This window comes from Cyprinus carpio, chromosome A4 (assembly GCF_018340385.1).
Source record: "Cyprinus carpio isolate SPL01 chromosome A4, ASM1834038v1, whole genome shotgun sequence".
Taxonomy (NCBI): Eukaryota; Metazoa; Chordata; class Actinopteri; order Cypriniformes; family Cyprinidae; genus Cyprinus; species Cyprinus carpio.
This window is the reverse complement of record NC_056575.1, coordinates 29,234,814-29,259,115: the sequence shown is the minus strand read 5'-3', so window position 1 is coordinate 29,259,115 and position 24,302 is coordinate 29,234,814. Positions and strand designations below refer to the sequence as shown.

Below are 24,302 nucleotides of genomic sequence, written 5' to 3'. Positions count from 1 at the left end.
TTCATTTGGATGTTCGGGGGTGATCCATGGTAATTGTATGTCTCATAAGGATAAGTTTCATTTAAATGTTCAAAAATATTCCATGGTAATTATATGTGTTATATATAATAATGTTTCATTTATATATATTTAAAATGTCTTTTGGTAAACGTTGTGGTATATTTTCATATGTAATTTCAGAGTTATGGACAAGTATTTCTAACTGCGAAGGCAGCTGAGTTTGCTAAGCTGCACACGTGTATTTGTTTTTGTGTGCCATTATTTCCAAGAACTATCAGTTAGTATGATATTTTAGATCTCAAAAGAGGAAGAGGTCCAAAACCGAGACGCAGACTAGGCTATTTTTGAAGGTCATGATGTATTATTAATTATAGTCCTTCTATGTTGTAGATGGTGACTTCTGTCTGGAACAATGGTATATAAGAGAGGCCTGTGCACTCTGCAAAATGGGACTATTTGACTTTTCTGAGACTCCCTGGTCTCTCTACCGTTTAAGCTCTCACTTCCTCTTTCTTTGTCTTCACTCAGACTTAGAACTCTTACAGGTTTTTATTCAATTCAGATACTTTGATACTTTAATACTTTTATACTTTTGATTCAGACAGAATAATTGTTTATGTTTTGATTAATACTAGATGGGTTCAATCCATCATAAATGGATTGTTATTAAAAATGTACTAACATTTGACTTGTATTTGATTCTCTATATTCGAAGATGATTATTATTATCAAGAGTTTTGTTTCCAAGTTATGATTTGTAGTTTCTGTTCTCTATATTCTTTTTAATAAATTTACATATTATTGCACCTTGACCGTCTGACTTGGATTCGATTTTGCATCAGCGTTAATTAATGTGATAACGCGTTAACTTGCCCAACCCTAATATATATCTATATATATACACACACACAAACTGTTTGTTCATCCAGAATCTGCTGTGAATGATGAGCAGTAGAGACAGGTTGATATTTTATGGTTTTAATGCAAACGAAAACAAGGCTTTGAAGGATAGAAATATAGTCTGTTGCACTAATAAAAAAGAATTATGTATATTATTTTTTATTAATATGATATATATGATATATTAATATTTATATTATAAAATTCATGCATAATAGTAACTGTAGCAAGACAACCAATATGAAGCTAGTAACATACATTAATGCACTTATTTGTAATTGAAATTTGCACACTTTCAAATTTTACATCATGATGGCAGCAAAGGACATTATGGCACTGAGTTCATAATATATTGACTGTGCAGAGAACATTGGGTTTTACTGCAGATGTACATAGCATATCCTGTAGGTGGGAATGTACTGTACTCCATTAGTTCACTTTCATCAAATATTAATAGCCAATATGTTTTTGAACTCTTTTTAATCCTAAAAAGATCCCAATGCAAAATAACTAAATAAAAAGACTAACAATAACAATATGTGTTTGTGCCACTTTCTTAAATGTTTTGCGAGAGTTAGGAACTTCTATGCATTTAGGTCTAGTATGTCTTGCGAAAGATAAATACAGCACCTTTACCAATTTAAAGCTTGGAAAATGAACTAGAGAAACTTGAGCACTGAACAGTGAATCACAACCATGTATCGTTCTTCAGATACATGGTTGTGGAACCAAAGCATAGAAACTTCCATCCCTGGTATCTCTGTACCTGGCAATATGGCAAAGAAAGCCTTGTCGGGTGTTGAAAAGCTTCCCTACAAGGCCATCACGTGTCGCACTATTGTGTAAAAAAAGAGCAAATTAGAACACCATCACAGACATGCACAATGAGACATGATTTTAAACTCAATAAAACATTTCCGTCACTTCTGCGATCAATTAATTCTTTTTCAAAGTCTGCCAAGATCAACTTTGCAAGATGAGTATTATGAATTGTATTTGTATTGGCACTAACCTACACACGTAGTATTTGACTCCAGGAAACCTCTTTGATTCATCATATGAGACCATGTTCTGCTGTTCCCCCTCCATCCATTTCCAACCACTTCCTCCACATGGATCAACCAGCACCTGCACATTATTTACACAGTAATTTCTGTAGAAAAATAGGCGTTGTCTTGCCCACAGTCTAATGGTCCTACATGCATTTATCTCCGTTTTAAATATAAAAAATAATATGCAGCACTGAGTACCTCATAACTATCGGCCTGATACTCTCTCCAGTCATATTCATAGGTGCAGCGTTGATTCTTTACAAATCCACTGTGCCACCCACCGTCACGTCCAATGGCTCTGCACACTGCAAGTTGGGTTTTAGAACGAACAGCATCTGGGAACCACAAGGATTTATGGGTTAATCAAGCCCAATAGCCATGTTTCCACTGTCGGGCCAAAAACAAGTATACTAGTGAATGCCAGGGCCAGTCACGTTTCCACTGTCACTTCTGGGGCTTGTTCGGGTCTAGTTGGGGCAAATGCTATCAGCAGATTATATTGCTTTGTGGAGACTTAATATAAAATTTCTTTCATTCTAAAGAAATTTGATGCAAACATATGAGGGTTTTTCAATATTTTTCTTCTGGATTATATGTTCGCCCTTGGGACTTTAATGGACTAACTGAGTTATGTGCATTTCTGTGATTACAAATAAATAGAACAGCTGCGACTGAACAAGTTTGTTTGTTCTCTTTTTATGTGAAATGATCAGCACTTCTGACACAAATTAATAAATTAGTGTCACCCTAACATATTTTATCATAAATCATTTGTACATGAAATATACTGGTCCCACCCAGCTTGTTAGCCTTGGCTCAATCTGGCCAAACAGTGGAAAAGCAGGTAATGATTTAAGAGTAGCTTTCTCTATCTTGAAGATACAATGCTGTTGTCTTAGATGAGCATAAAGATAAAGTGCACTTTTATACATATATTTTTTTTCTAAATTAACTGTCCTTCAATTTTCTGTGCTTATCAGTTCATTCCATTGTTATACCTTTGCATTATTTTATAAGTCCATTACATGGGATCAGGTACAGAATGGAACTGTTAGAATAAGCTGCATAAAGATGTTCATGTGCTTAAAAAATTTGAAGATTTGTGGTATTGCACATTAACTTAAACGCATGAACATAGGCATATTAAAATTAATAATCAGCCTGATCTAATGCAAGTATATGTAAAGTAAAAGAGTTTGCATACTGTTGGGGACTCCTCCGGTCTGAACCCACTGGAGATCTTGACTTCTGCAGCCCTGGTGTGGGTCTCCTTTCCACGGGCTCACACAAGTGCAGCTCCTGTCATGATTGGAGGACAAGCATTTGGCGTTCACTCCACAGGGTTTAACTAGGCATGTTTCACGACATGTGCCAAAGGAGCCAGTGCAGACCTCATGGTCCTTACAAACGCTTTTCTGTGTGCAATTGTTACACTTGTGTGGTGTGAAGGATGGACATGGCGGCTTTGAGCATTTATACTCAGCAGGCAGAGGGTGTGTGGCAGAGCCCCAGCCAGGCGAGCATGAGGCCTTACAGACAGTGACTCCACCTTCAGATTTGCACTCAACTCGCCCATTTACCTGCTCAGAGTAGCAGACAGGCAAGGCGCTCCACTGCCCTCCAGAACAGCCCACAATATCTGGGAATGGCTTGAATAATCCACCACATTTAATTTTCACCTGCTGCTGGGCTGTGCTATGGTATAGCTTCTCGCAGTGGTTGTTCTGAAGATCCACAGCCTTTAGAGGGCCACATCCATTTTTATTGAAGAGTCTCCACTGCTGTGAAACATAGTCCTTAAAAACCTTCTCAACAAAATCAAAGTTCTCTGATTTTCCAGTGACCATTAAATATTTCGACCAAGCTAAAACAGCTTCCTTTTCAAGAGCAAACATGTAGCGCACAAAATAATCAATCTGGTCAGTGTAGTATTTTGAACACACTACTGGCTCAGCAGACTGTCTTTGGGAGTCCTGGACCAGCGACTTGCGAAACATATCCAGAATGTTGTGTTTGTCTCCAAATCCAGTGCCCATCATCATATGGTTAAATTCTGTGAGATAAAATTGAAATGATCGTCCCCCTGTGAACTGATCTCCAACTTCAGAAACATAGTGGCGTTGGGTTATTGTACTGTTTTCAAGTTGTGAATGTAATGTATTGATGTAGCGAAACTTCTGAATCACTTCGTTGTATTTCACAAGGATTTGTGTCCACTGGATGTCATTTCGGACAGACCCAACTATTTCTTGTGTGTACTCTTTTAGCTGCCAGATACTAAAATAAATTGTTGTCAGATCAGGGACAGGTTTATAGATCATACCATTGATTTCACCTTCAAGAGCTGCATAGTCAATAATATTTTGAATGCTTTCTTCACAAGTTGGACCATGGAACATCTTATGGCACTTGCAAAATACTTGTGTGGTGTCTTTGATGGGTTTACATTCTCCATTGTTACAGTTCACATCTGAACAAGGAGGCTTCACCATAAAATTTCTTCTAAGGAAGAAATTAAATTCTCTGTTAATAGGGTATCCTGCTAATTGACAGCTCAGTTTAATATCCGCCACATCTGTTTGTGCATAATCTGATGGTTTTGTAACAGCATGAAGAAAATGTATATGGTTGATAACTTTAGCACCAAATCTGTGGAGCAGCTCATCCTTCATCGTTCCACACCGATGGGTAATGGTCAGATTTAATAATACTCTTTCCAAACTGTATTTAACATTGTCCTTAATGTTTTGATCAACAGTAGAGCCCTTTTCTAGATGAATTATGTGAACAACTGTCTTTTCTTGAACATCAATTTTAATTGACCGTCCAAAGGTAAACTCATTTTTAGCATCGTTTGAGTGGGCAATTACTACCCATCTGAACCAGTGGAACTTGCTCTCCAAATGATGCTTAATATCTGAAGCTAGTTTTTCGCTACTTGAGAATCGTTCACTGCCAAGTTTAACAGCGTCCTTGTAAGCCCATTTCTCAAAGTCACCAGCACACTCAATCAAGGCATCCTGCATGGCTGATAAAGTGTTGGACAGTAGTGTGACTGCTTCTTTTGCCTTTACTTCACCATCATAGCCCTTCATGTTGTAATAAAACACATTTAACTTTAGTCCTGAAACCATCAGAGTGGTGAAGTAGGCAGAGTATTTCACCAGGACATTAAAATCACCATTGGATTTCTCAATGATTAGCTTCAAGAGATTTTTATTCAAACTGACAGAATTGTTCTCAGTGATGTATCTGTATAAATTAGCAACACTGTTCTCTGTGCCAGTGTTTTCATAGAAATTGGTAAACCTCTCAGCCAGCCTGGTTTTCTGCTCCTGTGTGGAGGCAAAAGGAGCAGTCTGTATGAATTCTGTTAACTTGGCCCAGGAGTTTTTGATCACATTCTCATCTTTGCCATAGCTGCTTGCATAGTTTGTCCATTCCATTTCTGTTTGCAGGGTGGAAATTTGAAGGGAGAGAGAGTCAAGTTTACGGTTGACCTCAGCAAATTGTTCCTTCATGAACTCAAGTGTTGGATCAGATTGTGGAATGAATGCAAAGATGAAGCTAATTAATGACCCAATAAAGCCAAAACTTGCTGCAACTTTGCCAAGAGAACCAAGGAGTTTGAAAACTTTTTGGACTTCCCCATCTTTTTTCAAAACTTCACCGAGACTTTGGAGAAAATCTTTAGACATTGTCATGCCCTTCTCCACTCTGCTGACATGCGAGACATCAATTTCAGCTCTGCATAAACAGCTGTATAGAAGCAGATAAAGGACAGTGAGGAAAGTCTTCCCAGTAGCCATGACAGCTTAACCTGTTTAAAAAAAAAAAATTGCATTAAATGTGTAATTAGAAGCACTTGATATGTGGCCTGGTGTCACGTAACCCTTCAACACAAATGATCACAACAGTGTAATCACTTTAGGCTGGTCCCTGGAGTGTACAATCACACCGGTTTGATCAGTGCGTCACATGATCAACTGGCAAATTCAAAACTGCTTTTGCACTTTGTCTGGCGCTGATGGATGTGCTCATCGTGTGTCATATATTAAAAAATTTCAGCGTTTTCAACCAAATAATGTTTATTTTATGTTTCAGACATTTAAATACATATAAGTACTAGCACAAAATACATTTATAGTTTGTAAAATACACACTGTCAGTGGAAATAATGATCCTTTCAAACACAATTTAACAACATACTTTATTCATATCATATACACATTGTGTTGATAATTAAAACACTATTCTACGCCATTCATCTCCCAGTTCACTGGTCACTTACTTTCATGTCTTTTGGGAGGAGAGGATGAATTTATGTGTTGTAAATCTGACAGCTCAGATTCAGTGTAAACTAACATGCAGTGTTGGGGAGTAACTAGTTACATGTAACAGCGTTATGTAATTTAATTACAAAATAAATGTAACTGTAATCAGTTACAGTTACAAAGAAAAAATGTGTAATTAAATTAGTTACTTATGAAAATTTTAATGATTACAAAGGGGATTACATTTGAATATTCACACACATCCACATACAGATTTAATTGATTTCATTCCCAAATTGCACTGAGACATAACGGCTCTATAATTTCTGCGATACGGAAAACACAAGACTGGTTCGTAGAATCCAGTCATAAAAACGGAATTCCTGTAGCCTAACACGGACGGAATATGCCACATTTTGGACAAATAAATCAAAAGTAGGTCAGTACACTTGAATCAAAACGCGATATGGACTAGTGTCTGTGAATATTAAGCCGCAAAAAGACAATAATATGAATCCTGCACGTTCTGCGTGTCTGTGGAAATCAGCTGCATTTGGCCCGCTATTTTAATATTATTATTATATAATTGCCTGCCGAATGCACTAAAGCGATTAATTCCGAATCCACAATTCGATAATTAAATTTCTAATAAATCATGAATCGGTTAGTCGTGACCGGCAATGCTTCAGCTCACGCGCTCTCCGCGCCTCCGCCAAAAAATGTTTGGATCAGAGTTATCAATGCGAGAGAGAGAATGGAGTGGACTGTGGAAGTGCACAGGTGGAAAAGAGAAGCAGGTCACTTTCATCTGTAAATATGCTATTGTAGTTTTGCTTTGTTTACTTAGTCAAGAAGCAGCAGCACATTGCTCATCATCACTCAAAATACTGTATAAAGGACATCATTATTATCTATTGTAATGTTAAGGTAGTAATTTGTTAACAGTAACATGGATACTGTACTTTTACTATAATAAAAGCATGGTTAATTTTTATAAGGGGAATTATAATGACTCATGTTCAGTATTAGGATTTTTCTATAAAGATATTGTAGAGATGTACTAATTTTGACAAGTAGGCAGTTTAGAAAGTATAGTTTTGTTAAGTCTTAAGTATTAAAGTCATGAGAGAAATAGATATCAGGGCAAAATGAAGAAACTGAAAAGAAAAATGGAAGTGAAGGTGTAGTTCAGGAGAGAACGTTTAATTATTTTGCATGTCCACAACCTTAAGATTTAAACCTTTTTTTATGTCAGGTCCATACAAAAAATAGTGTTGTCCATGAATTTGTTTGTATGAGTTTGAGATTTCCCAGTCTGAAATTTTTTCCCAGTCCGCCCCTCGTGAAAATTAATAGCGCATACATGCGGTTTCATTTACTACACATAGGCCTACTGATGCTAGCAGTGTTTAAATGTACATGAACACATAAACATAATCCCTAGAACTGCTCTCAGCATTTGACTTATTTTGAGGAAACTATCATCATATCATATATAAACAGCAATGTTTCAAAAGACACCAATGTTTCAGGAGTTTAGTGCACAGAATAGGACTTATGCTTATTAGATAACTGTATCTGAGTTGACGTATATGCTTTTATTTAATATTTTTTAATTAAATATTTGTTTTTACAAACCATTGTTACAAACCCGATTCCAAAAAAGTTGGGACACTGTACAAATTGTGAGTAAAGGAATGGAATAATTTGGAATAATTTACAAATCTCATAAACTTTTATTTTATTCACAATAGAATATAGATAACATATCAAATGTTGAAAGTGAGAATTTTGAAATATCATGCCAAATATTGGCTCATTTTGGATTTCATGAGAGCTACACATTCCAAAAAAGTTGGGACAGGTAGCAATAAGAGGCCGGAAAAGTTAAATGTACAAGGAACAGCTGGAGGACCATTTTGCAACTTATTAGGTCATTATTACTTCCCAACACTGCTAACATGGCTATACCATCATAGGCTATAGATCAACCAACATGATCATTATAAAGGTATTTAAACGACTAAATACTTTAACTTGCACATATTCGAGAATCTGAAAATCAGATATTTCATAATATAACTAACACATTTGTGAATATTTGGAAAAGAGGAAAAATTAAATAACACCAATACATCACTCATCAGAGGTGGGTAGTAACAAGTTTAATTACATTTTTTTTTCCTTCACCTAAATATCTTAAGGGATCTGCTGATATTGTTACATTGCAGGCGAGAAGCAAAGAAAAATTGAGGCAAAGATCCACTGTGCAAAAGGGCCAGTCAAGAGAAAAAGGAGCAATCCAAGACAAAAACAATGAAAACAGCTTAGCCCCACTAAGATAATACCAGACAATAAACTGAGGAAACTAAGGGCTGTAAATACACAGGTAAAAGAGGAATTGAACAAGACTCAGGTGAACATAATTGGTAACCAAAGAAATAACTGAGAACACAAGAAACCATAGAAACTGGAGCCCTGTTGCATGAAGCTAGTTGAACAAACTCTGAGTTCCAGAATAGGTTTAGAGTTGACAAGACCACATAAATTTAACCCAGTTTAGATCAGGTTCAGAGCAGGGGCATGGCCACAAGAGTGGCACAGGGTGGCAGCTGCACCCTAAAAATGAGTTTTGCCACCCCAGAGCGGACCAGTGTCACAGCTCGCATATTGGTTTGCACAAAGAGAAATATTTAGAAATGTACATTTGTATTAAATAAAACACAAAACTGCGTAGGTCTGTGCAAAACAACAAACAATCAATATAGAGAAACAATATGCAGAAAAAGGATAAGGATTCAAAAGATACAGAGATATGGACTTCCTCTTCTAGGGAACTCGTCCTGTGTCCTCTAGTGCAGTGGTTCCCAACCTTGTTCCTGGAGGCCCCCCAACACTGCACATTTTGCATCCCTCCTTTGTCTGACACAACCATTTCAGGTCTAGGAGTCTCTACTAATGAGATGATATAAATCAGGTGTGTTTGATTAAGGAGACATGGAAAACCTGCAGTGTTGGGGGGCCTCCACGAACGTGGTTGGGAACCACTGCTCTAGTGGACACTTTGGAGAAAACCAAGGCAAGTGAGCATTTTTTAGGCTGTGTGCCTCTCAGTCTTGGCCTAATGGTTAGAGAGTTGGACTTGTAAAGGTTGCGGGTTTGAGTTTCAGTACTGCCAGGGATTGTAGGTGAGGGAATGAATGTACAGCACTCTCTTACACCCATGGTTTTATTATAGTAAAACTGTAGTAACCCATGGTTTTTTGGCGGGTTGACTACCATTTGTATAACCACAGATTTACTACAAATACCATGGTTAAACTATGGTTAATATAGCAAAACCATGGTTAATTTGTGGTTACCATGGTTTAACTATAGTAACCATGGTTTTTTGGTTTTATTTGTAGTAAAACCATTGTTAATTTTCATAAGGGATCAATACCATTGAGCAAGGCACCAAACCCCCAACTGCTCCTAGGGCGGCGCAGCAAAAAATGGCTGCCCACTGCTCCGGGTGTGTGTTCATGGTTTGTGTGTGTTTGTTCACTACTCAATGCTGTGTGTGTGCACTTGGGTGAAATGCAGAGCACAAATTCCGAGTATTGGACACCATACTTGGCCACATGTCATGTCTTTTCCTTTCCATGTCCGAGGTTTCTGACACCTGAGGACACACACAATCTATGCGTTTTCTGTTTTGGTGAAAAGCACGTGTTCAGTGCTCGAGAGTGCACTGCTGGTGACACATTTCCAATAATTTGTCCTCTTCTCAAAGGATGAGGGACAAGCATCTGCATATTTTGGTTCGGGTCCCACTGCCCGCTACTGCCGAGGCTTGAGCTTGCAGAAAAGTTTGAGAAGGGTATGGACCTTTTGAAATCCAACCCTAAAAACTCATAAGCAACCATATGCTGCGAGCTCGGGCACACAACACTACACAGACACCATTTCTCTTGAGTCATCTGATTCCGCAGATAGCACTACATCGGGCTCATCTGGTGAAAGTGATGACGTGGATGTGGTTTGCAGATGAGAATGTGAGCAATGAACCTTCCCAAGCTAGCTTTAGTCCCGCATATGGGGAAATGGTGGACGTAATGGTGTGCACTACTAAGAGACTTGATTTAAGCTGGTCGCGTGAAAGGCAGAAGTCTGCCTGCAGCAGATTACATGAGTGCTTTCTAGCCGGCCATGAACTCCCCTCCCCCAGGAGTCTCCCCTTTCTCCCTGACCTTCACACAGAGACCATATTCAGCTCAGCTGTATTTCTTTCAGCACGTGAATTACGTTGAGGGTGTGGCTGAAGGAGCTGACTTGCTTAAAAGTCCTAGATAAGGGGAAGTGTTTTTCCCCTAAAGCAGTTGAGGAGCTGTGCCATAGCACAGACTTGGCTCTTCGCACCACTAAACAAATTGCTGCCACCATTAGGCATGCAATTGTGGCTATGGAGAGACATTTGGGGGTGAATCTTGTGGATATCTCTTCCTACAGGGTTTTTAAGGTGGTCCCCCTGGGCCCTGCATGCTGCTTTGGCTCATTGTAACAGCCCTCTGAGGATAGCTGTGTTCCAATTTTTTTTCTTTACTTTTTTTTGGCATTTTTGCTATTCACCTCATCTTGATAGTTTATAATAGACACTGCATGTTATCTTTGTCTTTTCGCCATTGCCATATATGATCCCTCTTTAACCATGATTCTGACCCTATGTCTAAAAATTATCTGTTTTTAAGGGGCTGATCCTTTAAGGCTTGTCAATAATTGTCCACTGTTATGATTGTCTAAAGCAGTGGTTTTCAAACCGGTCCTGCAAGCACCCGTAGCACCTTAAAAATTTTGTATGTCTCCCTATATCTAACACACATTTCAGATCTTGCAGTCTTTACTAATGAGCTGATTAGTTGAATCAGGTGTGATAGGTAAGGGAGACACAAAAAATGTGCAGTGATGGGGGTGCTTGCAGGACCGGTTTGAAAACCACTGGTCTAAAGTCATGGCATATGAAACAATATCAACACCCCCTTACTATTGCATTTGAATAAGTGTAAGGGAAACAGGTCAATTTAGCTCAAAGGGAATCATTTAAGATTTTAAAGGGAATTTGAACAGAATCACTGTTTCACGGCTGATCACTGAAACGGCCAGCGATTCACTGAACGAGCCGTTTAACATCAAATCTGCGCTGGATATTAATTAGCACAGTAACAAGATCAGCAGTTTAAGACATTAACTTGTGAGCACAAAACACAAGATACTTCTCTTTTCAATATGAATAAGGCTTTATTAGATAAATCTGAGACATATAAACTAATCTAACACATAAGCACACGCACTCACACATTCACACAAGTTGCAGGAAGATAGAAAGTTAGGAAAGAATAAGTTTAAGAGAATGAAAATGTGAAATCCCAAGTTTACAGCAATACGTGAAATTGCATAGACATGAACAACCATCAGTCACTTAATTAACCCTCGCATTGAGTTCCTCAATGAGGTTAAAATTATATTAGATAGCTACACCAGTTTAGATCAGAGTCTGGAGGTACTTGCGTTGCCTGTGTAAAGGGGGTTCCCTTTGTTGTGTTGAAAAGGGGGTTTCCCGAGGTTGCTGATTGGCTGGAAGTTCAGTAAACGTTGAAGTGACGTCTTGGGAAGCCCGTGGTTGGGCGTTGGCTGACGATGCGGAATTGTGGGTTGGTTGAAGTTGAACGGGCACTCGAGGTCAGACTCGGAGACACAGCGTTACAAAACTTAACTCAGAACATGAAACTCTCAACGGAAAAGAAAAGAAACTAAAGTAAAAGAATAGAAGTAAAGTTTGACGAGACTAGGTGGTGTTTCTTCTCATCGTGGCGAAGTAGCAGCAGGCGTGCAGGCCGAAGCACGCTGGTACCGTGCTCAAAGAACATTAAAAGTGATGACTAAAAGCAGCAGCTGAAAAGCCAAAGCTAAAAGCAAAATTTGATGGTGTCCTGAGTATACTTTTGGCCACACCTCAAATGATGTCTTGACCAATTAGATATTGTCTTTGCTCGGGGTATCATAAATCATATGTTATCTTATCAATCACGTGGTCCGAATTTTCCCGCTCTTGCAGAGTATAATTTTGGACATGATTCCTATGATAAGAGTATGATACATTTGACAAATAACTGATGGTCAGAAACGTTTCAAGCAAGAAGATTCGAACACACACATACTAAACATGAATATGAATCCTTAAGCTATTCAATAGTTATTAAAAAGACATACACCAGTGGTTCCCAACCTTTTTCAACTCACGGCCCACACAACCAAACACATATGTTTGCGCGGCCCACTGCAAAAAAATTAACTGTGTTAATTGTGTTTTTGCGTTGATTGTAACTAGGTTATTAAGAGGTTGTTTTTTTTTAAATATACTAAATTTCAACTTCATTGCCAGAGATATATGACATTGAAGTATATTTTAGTTCACATTAATTGCTTATTCAGAAGTACATATTTACCATATTTCAAAGCACATATAAAATATACTAAAGTCCCACTTAAGTGGTTCAAAAATATCACTCAAAAGTCAAACTAATTGCAATAAATGTAATTTTAAACTGTAATATATTTTAAATTAAGTACAAATATGCATTTATGTGGTCAAAAACATTACATTTAATTCACACTTAAGTGTATTGTTAACTGACATTAACGTGTATTAGTAGTACACTTTAACCATATTTTAAAGACACTAGAAGCAATTATGAACATATTGTACATATAAAGATGTACTAAAAAGTCCCACTTAAGTGGTTTAAAAAAAAAACTCAAAAGTTCAACTTATTGCATTTAATATAGTTTATGATAAAACTTTAAAATACAATACATATGAGTTTAATTAAGTATACATTTTACTTAAGCATTGAAAATAACATTTAATTTGCACAAATGTGTGTTATTTTAAAGTATACTATTTCTGCAATAAGTACACTTTATAAAAGTATACTTAAGTGCACTTCTTTTTCACAAGGGAGTGTCAGCCATTAATGGAATGAATCACAGTGAGCGGGGCCTATGGTAAAATGATGACTATTCGTTGATGTCTTGCTCTGGAGGCAGTGTTTATGCAAATGTTTGTGCCCTTGTGACGTCACATACGACCTCAGATCCAAACGAGCTGTTTATGGTTTTAGCTATGAAACTTGTAGGATGTTTTAATGGCACAAAGACCTCTTATATCCCAAAAGTTTGTCTGTGTGTGGAGATACCCAAGTTCTGCCTCAGACACAGCTGAGATGACAGAGGCAGCGCAAATGGCTAACATTTTGGTGAAATTATTTTTTTACGTAAACAAACATGCATGTAAACACAATGGCCAATATACCAAAACTGACTGGTTTTGATCATTATATTAGTGACAAGTAACAATAAACCGTGTCAGTTTATGATAATAATATTAAGAAGAAGGTTTTAAAAATATTAGTAATGATTTTATGGACCCCCTGCAATTATGTGACGGACAACTAGGGGCACCCAAGGACAAACATTGTAGTAAAGTGCAGTATGTAACCAACAGCTCTAATCACCACCATAACAAGCATTAAATGTACAGTAAGTGATTTACAAGATTTAGACTACAAGTTATTATTTTTACAAATATAGCACAATTGTAGCAGCATTACAAATATTTAGATACAAAAATTAAAATATGTTAATCTATAGACCTCATCATCATCACATACTGTGCTCAGATTTTTCTCCTAAACTAAAGACTCTGGTGGTCTCATATTTGTCTCCTTTAAACCTTTAGAAAATATCTCAACAACAAAGTGTGGACCAAGTCAAGTACTTGAAAGGCTCTAAATAAAGGGGAAAAACATAAATCCAGAGTTTAAGGTTGTATTAAGAGAGAAATCATGCAGAAATAAGGATAAAGTTACTTGTTATAGAATAATGCAGCTTAGGCACAATTTGTTGTTGGAAATAGTAATGTACTCAATGCCTTTATCAAAACTGAATTACAGAAAAAAGTAACCCTGGAGCAACCTTGGAGCTGACCCGTCTTGATTATTATTTTACTAATTTGATTATTAATACATATTATATGGTAGAAATGTTTGAGCTCGTATTGAGACATTTGACATTGGCACACTTTGTAAAGTAGAGAGACAAATGAAACAAATTTGAGAGCTTGAGAAGTTTAAGAAGCAGGAGACTCGAGCAAAAATCTCCATCTTAACCTCATTTCTGTCTAGGATTTTTTTTTTTTTTTTTTTTTTTTTTTTTTTTGATATGTTAAAGAGATCTCACTTTTGATTTTCTTTCCTTTGGGAAGTCTCCATTTGATGTTCAAGCAAAAACATTTCTGACTATAAAGAGATCTCTTTTTAAAGAGATCTCTTTTTTAATTTATTTTTTCTTCCCTCTGGTTAGCTTCAATGTCATTTATGCACACCATTTCAATCAAACACAATACATGCACTGTCACATTTGAAGTTGTTTTATGTAGACAGTGTTTTATTGCACAATGATTAAACAGAGGAAATAATTGCTTACATTTATGTGCATGCAAAAATGGACTGTACAAGACGACACTTTTTAATGGCCAAAAAAAACACTAGCAGATGTACCCCATGATCAAAATCCCTGTTGCTTCTTAAATTAGAGAGGGTGCTCTCTCTCTCTCTCTCTCTCTCTCTCTCTCTCTCTATATATATATATATATATATATATATATATATATACACACTGTATATAAACAGAGTTCTGGCATGAAACTCAGTGAAGCCAATGAGCTAGCTGCTCAACATTTAAATATATGACTAGGGCTTGCCGTTGCAGTTCCAGCTTGTTTCAGAACCCTCCACCTTCCCCAGCTCCACCTGTATAGATGCTACAAGGTGATTCATGTATGCTATATGGGGGTTATTTCATGTATGTTATATTTGCAGCAGCAATATTCTTACATGCTCACAGCAGCATGTTGTGGATGTATTGGCAGTAGCAAGTCTCTGTACTTGCTCTGCATCAGCAGCAGCGTAGCAGATCTACTCCACCAAGACTAAATACGTTAACATTGTCATGTACATTACCATGCCAATCCCTGACAGATATGTTGTCATGACAGATATATATATATATATATATATATATATATATATATATTATATAATCTATATAATATAATCACTCATCTTAGTTCACCGTGACCTCACAAAGTTGCAATCAAAGAAGTTCTCAATGCTGCACAATGAATCTCTTATTTACATTATTAACACAACACCTGAACAAAAACTTCAGCGATTTGAGCGGTGAGTGGATTCTAACTTAAAAGCCTACATTGCTCAACGCTGCACAAACACATTCAATAGAAACCGATCTCCAGAGCGCAAACCTACTGGATAGTTGACCAAATTTGCAATTAAATGCCATCATTACAGCTTAAACTGAGGGTGCTATTAATTTCGTTTGAGCACTCTAGCACCCCCGTTGAATGTTGAATTTTAGGAGAAACATCTGAGACACTGCTGATGCTAAAATTAGAGGTAAACGAGAATCACAACTAAGTCTCCTGAGTTTAGAAAGAGCAACCACTGAGCAATAAAATATTCCTACAATGGAGTCTTCATAGAGATTACAACTAGACAATAAAGAGATAATCTCTGTTTCTTCCACCACATTCTCTGTTTTGACTTTTTTCTCAAATAGTTCTCATGTCTCAGTTGTGTCTACTTTCATTTCTCCTAAGGAATTTTAGGAGAAACATCTGTGATACTGTTGATACTAAAATGAGAAATATATGAGAATCACAACTAAGTCTCCCTAGCTTAGGAAGAACAACCACTGAGCAATACATTTTTCCTCTGGGTCTTAGCAGCATGATAAACAAAACCTTTATTCAAATTCGGAATGGTTTATATAGCCAAGAAAGTGCACAAAGACTACTCCCTTTATAATCACCAAAAAGGAGTAAGTTCTTAGTAAACATGTGACCCGTGCTGGCAAATGAGTCAGAATGCACACGGGCTAATTAAGAGCTACAGGCAAAACAAGCGAAAAATATCAATGTTGGTCGAATTTGTGGTTTTCACAAAATTAGTTATTTAAACCCTCGTCTAGTGAACACATTGCTTCACATAGTAATTAAACATCTAAAATTCTCTTTATAGATATGTTTTCTGAGTCTAACTTCTTTGTTTTAAAAAGTTCTGTTTGTCCATCGGAAGCAAAGCATTTGCGTTTGGCGTTTTGGTTTTGGTTTATAAAGGAACATGCAGGAATGAGAAAAAGTGTGGGACCTGATTGATGTTAAAAGAACGATAAGCCATGAAAAGGATCTTACTCGTGCTGACTGACATTTCAAGTGTGCGCACGAAGATGCCTTGCATTTTATTGTTTATGTTGTTAATTAACCTGAATTCTGGCGACTTTTAAAAATTGTTCTTTTCAAACTGTGGTCTGTATTGGAAGCTCTGCCTAATGACGTCATAGATACCTTTGTTTGAGACTAGCCAGGTTTCAGGACCGGTTCGGAACCAGGATCTTGGAACCAGCCAGGATTTTTTTGATTGGAAATATGCAAACAATGTGTTTTGTCTTAGTGAACATTTAGTTAACTGTTGGGGGAAAATATCTGATGTGTAACATTATATTGTACCCGTGCATTACAATAAAGCATAATATATAGTCCATCTGTCTCATTAATGTTAATCAACAATAAAAGACAAGAGTGAATAACTCACTGATCTTGATTGAACTACTTTATTTGTAATGAATACACTAAAGACTATGCAGTGATTTTTTACATTTGATCATTTGTTTTTCTTACTTGATTCTGCTTAGATGTAAAATGAAGAAAGTAAAGCACTGTTGATTTGATTTGTTTCTTATGTTTGATATACTGTTGCATTTTTTTTTGTTCTTATTTTTAATAATGAAGATAAAATAAAAATCTATTATGATTAATATATTAATTATTATTAAGAAAATAATTAGAGGAAAAGATGCATTGTTTGAACATATAAAGTTGAACATATACTTTATTCTTCTAGATTAATGTGTGCTGAATTTGGTGGTATTACCAGCGATTTTAAAGGTATGGTTGCTTGCTGATTTTGTTTTGGAACCTTCAGAAAACTTTAACTTTAAAATATTTCTCAAAATTGACTTTGCTGACTCTATTGACTTCAACCAGGTGTAGCTCAGTCATTTTTTGTCATACATCATTTTGCTTTTTAATAGAGAATTTAAAAATAATAACACATTTTAGAAAATTTGCTCATTGTGACTCATTTTGCCAGCACAGGTCAAATATGATTAATCAAATTAGTCAATAAACCAATAGTTGTGACATTAACTGAACAATATTTGTGGATTAATTACCATTGCTATTAAAATGTAAAAGTAAGCAATATTGAGCAAATGTCAGCAAGAGCTCAATAATACTTATTGGCCCAGTAAATATTTAGTGTTTGTCCCCTCCCCCACTCTCTAACCTTTTTTTCCTGCAAAAAAAAAAAAAAAAAAAAAACTACCAGACCGCTGATCGATCAGCGCACAGCACTACTAAAAATCACTGTGACTGTATTGTCAATTATTTTGATGCACTGAAACGGGTGCTGTCAAGTTTCATACAACGTCTCTGAGTATCCAATCCATCGACTGATTGCGGGAGAGTGCTCGTTTCCCGGTCCTTCCTGCATACCTGTCCTTATCTCCCCTTCTCCCCTTCCCCCCTTCCACCAGGCCCAGGTCATCTTAAGTTCATACAGAATTCTTATATGCAACATAAAATGTACTTTGTGTATTTGTTGCCTATCTTTCTCATGCTTGGCATCATTTTAAATGTCTTAGTTTGGTACATTGGTCTCCATTGGTCTCATTTACAAATCACAAACCAAAGCTTGACCAATCAGCTGTGAACAAAGTGACATATATCAATAGAGACACTCCCCAGTATCTCTTGCTCCAAATTAAAATAAATTACAGTGACAGTGACAAAATTGCCTTTTGCTGCCCATATGGAAAGGTAATATATTCACATATATGTGAAGCACTGTTAAATATATTGAATTATACTATGGGGCCATTGAATGCTTGAATCTGATTGGCTGACGAACGTTCTGAGGTGTGACGAGGTGCATTCGAGGTGCATTTAAAGTTGATAAGTTAATCTTACGGCCGTTTGCTGGACAAACCACTGTTTGATTTGCATTAATTCCCAGTAAAAGATATCACGTTAATTGATATGAAGAATGGAATATTGACATATTATTACAGTGCCTTGTAATGAGTTATTGATATATACAATTGACCTATTTTTCATCTTCAATAATTTTAATGTAACTGTCACACGAGATATATATATTAATCATATTCCTGATTAATTATTAAAATTCCCTATATATAATTTGAGCTAACGTTAACGTACTACCCAGTGCGGTTACAGTTCTATACATTATTTTTTTCTCTTTTCTGCATTTCACCTCTGCTGTAGTTTATTTATAATAAATCTGACATTGTATACTACGTATTGTTGTCCTATATTCCTATATTCTCTCATGCTGATGACCGTGCAGCAGAGTTGGAGTGGACCTCTTGTTGAAGAACTTCTCCAGGCACTATGAACCATCTGACTAGTAAGAAAAACCCCAAACATTCAGAAGTTTATCAGATATTAAAAATATATGTCAAATAAATATAAAATATATATTTAGTCCTGTATGTCTTACAAGGCCATCCTGTTTAACACTGCACTGAGGACACTACAACCAGAGAGGTACAACATAATTCAAAATGAGACACAGATGATAATAAAAAAGTGCTTTGAAATGAAAATTAATACTGGTAAGACAGAACCGAGTACTGTGACTGCGCCTCACTTCAAAGTGAAACAGCCTTTAATGGTCATCTGCCGTGCCAGATCGATGGTGAAGCTGGGAATTATAAGTAAGATTTTCTAAACTTTAAATGTAGTAAAGTGTTTGTTCAAGTAGACTTTGTTGCTTGTGGAAACCTCACACAAGCCTGAAAGGTGCTTTAAACTTAAAATCTTATTTGCACTCTTGAAAACTGTTCACCAAAGACTAAATTTCAGTCCAGCAGAATTTTCTGCCCACTTCACCACCAAGATCAAAATGAGTATTGTGAATGAAAAAGCTTCACATAACATTTATAACAACCGTTGTTAATATTTGAATTATATTTCAGGGCGGTTCGTGAAGACAGAAAATCAAGAGATGTTGTGACAACCTGGACAGAATTCAGCTCCAGATCAACCCCCAACACCTGACTTCTCACAATAATATATATATATATATAAAGAGTTCAATTGCAAAAACCAATAACTCCATTTTAATTTTTTCCAGAAATCACGTTTTTTATTGTGCATTCCAAGTAACATCAATCAAACTGCAGTTGGGTTGTTTTGATTAAGTAATAATAACAAATTAGAGGTAATTTACAAAATTAAAGTTCATTGAAAGTATGTTTTTTTAATACATATTAAAAGTTTGTTTTTTAGCAAAAGCAGATAACTCCACATTTCATGTTTTAGAGTTAAAAAACACTCGTTTAATCTTTGTAATCTCCTCAGATGACAATGTAGATGCATGACAAAGGTTGTTGTTGTTGATCATAGACTGTATGGATGTGATTACACGGAGCTTTTCCCTCACCATTGTAACGTGCTACTTTTGCAAGGTTCTGTGAAAACGTTTCATCTTTTATTTTCCTTTTACGCCCTGAAGAAGATATCACAGGTTCATCAAGTTTGGCGAAATTATCCATCCTCGATCACTTTTAGTCAGCTTTGACAAAACTCCTCTCACCTAGCATGTCTTTCCAAAGTGAAAGTAGCCTTGTCACCTGACCTGAATACAGCATGCTGATTCGCTAAAACGGTCTTATTGGCTTCTGTTCAAAAACATCAAGGGCACTTGTCGGCTTCTGCAGTAAAACATGAACTCACGATGCCTTGAAAGTACCAGATTTTTTGACCAAACATATTTAGGTTCAGATGCTGTATTTCACGCTATATTTGGAGAATTATGCACTTTTTTTAAATGTGGCATTTATCGTTTTTTTACAAATGATCTCTTCATATATATTGTGACAAGTCAGCCGCCTCCCCCCTAATTACATCGTCACCCCGTCTCTTGATCACCGTCCTTCACCAGGCTCCCGACAGGAGTGGGTGTGAGAGAGGCGGGGCGCTGGAAGAGCCAGGGCTGGCGGCGTGTGATGAGGCACACCTGACGCAAATAGAGCCTCATCACCGTCACTGTTTAAATGCGGTTTGAACATGCCTCTTCTTGAGTGACTGGTCTCTTCCCTGTGCATGCACGCTGGTGTCCTCATGGGTCCAGGAAGGGTGTGTAGAGGGACTCCCGCACCGCCAGAGATGTGAGCTGCCGGACCCTTGGTCTGGACGAAGACCGCACTCGTTACACGGCCGTCGGGCCAGGATGCCGGGCTGTGTAATCCTTTCAAGCATTGAAGGCAACGAGAAGAATGCAGCCGCTGGAAGAAGTAGCCGCTGTCCTGACATTTTATCCTACCCATCAGATTTTCCTACCAGGGTTAACTGCGCACCGCAATATCGGGTCCTTTTTTTCTCATGATAAACAACTATATTTAATGTATCTGCATTACTATAAGGGTAGGTTTAGGGTTGGGGTAGGTATAGACTTTTATAAAACACAATCTAATACGTAGAAAAAATTTATTGCTGTTTCCTGTAAATGTATCACTTATTGCTTCAACCGCGAATATAACACATAATTACTGTATTTGCATTACTGTAAGGGTAGGTTTAGGGTTATGGTATGTGTAGATGTTAATAAACCATAAATTTATCGGCAGCATTTTTCGTTGTCGAATTGTACTACCCACTGTTTTAATGGGAGGTAGGAAAATCTGACAGCGTAGGACAAATCGACAGAACACCACCCCCCCCCCCCCCCTCGCACCCCGGCCTGAAGAGAGGAGCGCGTGCGGCTGCCGGACTCTGTCCCCTTACCTGGACCCTTCCTTCCTGAACACTGCCCCCACCTACACGAGCCCCACAGCATGACGAGGACATCAGATTCCCTATTTATTTTGAACACCCTTCCCCTTTGGACACTTTATTCCCTGTTTTTGTTATTTTTCTGTTAATAAAAACCCTCTCCGAGGCCTGATGCCACACCCACTGTGTCTGTCGTTTGCCTTCATAACTGCTAAGTGTTTTGTTCTTTTGCCTTGTGAACTGGCCGAGCCTTAATGAATCTGTTTCTTTACATGTATTTGTTAGGCTACTAACCATTGCATGCTATCGTGAAATACAGCATTTTTTTATTTTAATTGGCTTTTCGTTGTGGGGAAAAAAAAAAAAGATTTTAGCAGACCCTGTTTTGACCCGTTGGGTCAGACGATCTCGGGTTTGGGCTTCGGTTTAAAGCCCGTGCAGACCTTCGGTTTAAAGCCTGTGCAGACCTCTAATGCCTACTAAGACTTGCATAATGTTTTGACCCTGGATGCTTACAGAAGGTTAATCTTTCATTTATGTGCCAGAAACATCATAAGCATTCATAATTTTGTTGGTTCATGCTGAACTGCTGTTGATAAATGAACTCTTTATATAAGTCAACTTATATTGTCAGTTTAAGTTACGTTTTCCAGGTTTTCAGTGTCCAAATTTAGTTTGTATTATATTTATTTTGAAGGGGCAAATTATAATCTCGATAATGAAAACATTTACATGTGTGGAGATTGAATTTATTTTCATAAAGTTTGAGTAAACGGGAATATATTCTATGAAATGTTTATTTAATTGAATATATTAATGTTTTAAAATATATTTGGATTTATAGAAATCTAAAATATTTACATGTACAGAAATGTAATATGTTAACAAATATTATAAATTAATTTATGGACATATATTGCAAATTAATATATTTACATAGTCTGATATATAAATGTATTTAAATATAAAGGAAATAAATATATGTAAATATTTCCAATAAAAATATATTGACATATATTTAATATATGTGAAAAATATTAAAAAGCAGCCAAAATCAAATATTTAAATGTATTTTTAATATATATTTCAAAATATATTTACATATATTGCATAAAATATATTTTCTTCTATTTGAATTTAAGATATTTAAATATATCAATCTATTTCTTAAAAATATATTTCAATCTATGTGACTTCTGTATGGGTGCTAAATATTTATTATATGAATTATAAGTTATAATTCATTTATTCAATTAATTATTATGAATTGATAATAATAATAAACTTTTAATTTAAATAATACAAATGTATACATATAAACCTTGGCTTTAATATGTAGCTTTTAAAATGACTAAGCTTTTGTTTTCTTGAAATTGTGAACTTCTATAAATTATTACTCTAATTCATTCGATTCAGTTGCATTGATATAGTCAAGTATTTTCTTTCTGCTGCCTTTTCATAGTTTTGCTGCAGCAGTTGTGTTTATTCCTGGCTTGTAAATGTTGTAAATATCATGAAATTGCTTAATCTTCAACAAGTGAATTGTTAAAATCAAACTGACACTCTCCATGTTAAGTGTGATTGGTTGTTCGCTTTCAGATCCACACACTCCATAGTTAATCACAAACTCTGGCTCAAACCTGAGTTGACAGAACCTTTATATTGAGTGTTTTGAGTTCATTGAACTTGATCTAAACCAGGTTGGATTTGTATCTTTTGTCAACTCTAAACTTACTTTGAGAGTTAAACCAGCTCATGAGTTTGTTCAAATAGCTTCATGCAACATGCCACTGGTCTGTACATTTTTGTTTTGATTTACATTGCATCTATCAATGTCTATAAAATCAAATACACTCAAATGCTGTCAAAGGACAAGATGTAAAAACAGTCACAACCAGACCACTGACTACCAGATTGCTGCAACATACATGGTGCTAAAAAGCTTTGAGTAACCATTTTAGGAAAAAGGCAAATGATGTTGAGATACAATATGCAAAACAGTAAAAATAAATAAATAAAAAATAACTCACCACAACACACGATCATATAGGTACAAATTCAGACAAAGACTAGAACCAATACTGGGATATTTATACTATAGTTAATGAATCACATGACAACAATAAAGAGGAAGAGGTTTTGTTTTTTTTTGTTTTTTTGGTAAAGGGCCAAGGCTTCATAATAGAGTCCTTTGTAACACAAAAAAAACAAAGTTACCCCTAGTGGTCCCCTGGAATTCATGTCAATCCTAAACATTCAAACTCTTGCTTTTTTGTCCTTTTCCATTAAAAACTTACTTGCATGTGCCTTATTTTTATTTTTACAGATAACATCATCACTTTTTCTGCTGATTTCTGGGGCAAGGTTTATAGATTACAAAGCTTCGAAATTTGCACGACCTGTGACAAGCTACATATGTTCTGAGACCTTTGTAAAAGTTATCTGAGAGCTCAAATCTCTTGAGGTTTCCATTGTATGCCAAGCAAAAAGAACAAAAATCTCTTTGGGGAGTTGACATGTTCAGTTCACTTAGTTTTGTCGTAGCCACAACATAACTTGTGGGAATGTGATATTATGTCGTGGCCAGAGATGATTTTGTCGAGGTTACATTCTTATGTTGAGGGAATGACATATTTTTCTTGTGGCCACGAGTTTAATGCGTAAACAAACCTGCGTAACCATGTCAACTCGGAATTACCAGCGATGGATTCATTAATTTTAAATTAAGAAATTATTATATTATTTATTATAGAAATGATACCACTGTTAAATTATTATATTAACCATAGGCCTTGGCTACCGGGCTGTATTACGTGCGATAGCCTCTGCCTAAACTTAATTTGAATGCTGACTATTTACACTAAGTGAAAATAGCTATGGATTATATTTACACTATGTTAAAAATAGCAGGATTTACTACTACTGCAAATAATGGCATTTGTCTGGACCTCAGTATTGCAATACATTATAAAACAGTATGCAATAACTTATTGAGTGTAAATTTTAATTCAAATTATTAAATGGATGCCACCTTGGCAAAATAAAGCCCTCCCTACACCTAACCTAACCATACCCGATACTTTATTTTCAACTTTTTAATTA

General features: G+C 36.3%; 1 protein-coding gene across 1 annotated transcript; it reads right to left on the bottom strand.

The window, feature by feature from the left end:
* Nucleotides 1–1,155: 1,155 nt before the first annotated feature.
* Nucleotides 1,156–23,262, bottom strand: LOC122141610 (SE-cephalotoxin-like). Its single transcript, XM_042749502.1, has 5 exons — nucleotides 23,231–23,262; nucleotides 3,157–5,772; nucleotides 2,151–2,287; nucleotides 1,913–2,028; nucleotides 1,156–1,735 (listed from the first exon to the last, which is right to left on the bottom strand). Exons 2-5 carry the CDS (start codon nucleotides 5,759–5,761, stop codon nucleotides 1,609–1,611), a joined length of 2,985 nt encoding a protein of 994 aa, XP_042605436.1. The 5' UTR covers nucleotides 5,762–5,772; nucleotides 23,231–23,262; the 3' UTR covers nucleotides 1,156–1,608.
* Between the last annotated feature and the right edge of the window lie 1,040 nt (nucleotides 23,263–24,302).

Excerpts from the sequence above, each read along its gene's own strand:
- LOC122141610 (XM_042749502.1), bottom strand. The coding sequence starts at position 5,761 with ATGGCTACTGGGAAGACTTTCCTCACTGTCCTTTATCTGCTTCTATAC. Across the intron at positions 2,288-3,156 it reads GACCGGAGGAGTCCCCAACA|ATGCTGTTCGTTCTAAAACC; the intron begins GTATGCAAACTC and ends TGTGGTTCCCAG. Across the intron at positions 1,736-1,912 it reads GTCAAATACTACGTGTGTAG|TGCGACACGTGATGGCCTTG; the intron begins GTTAGTGCCAAT and ends TTTACACAATAG.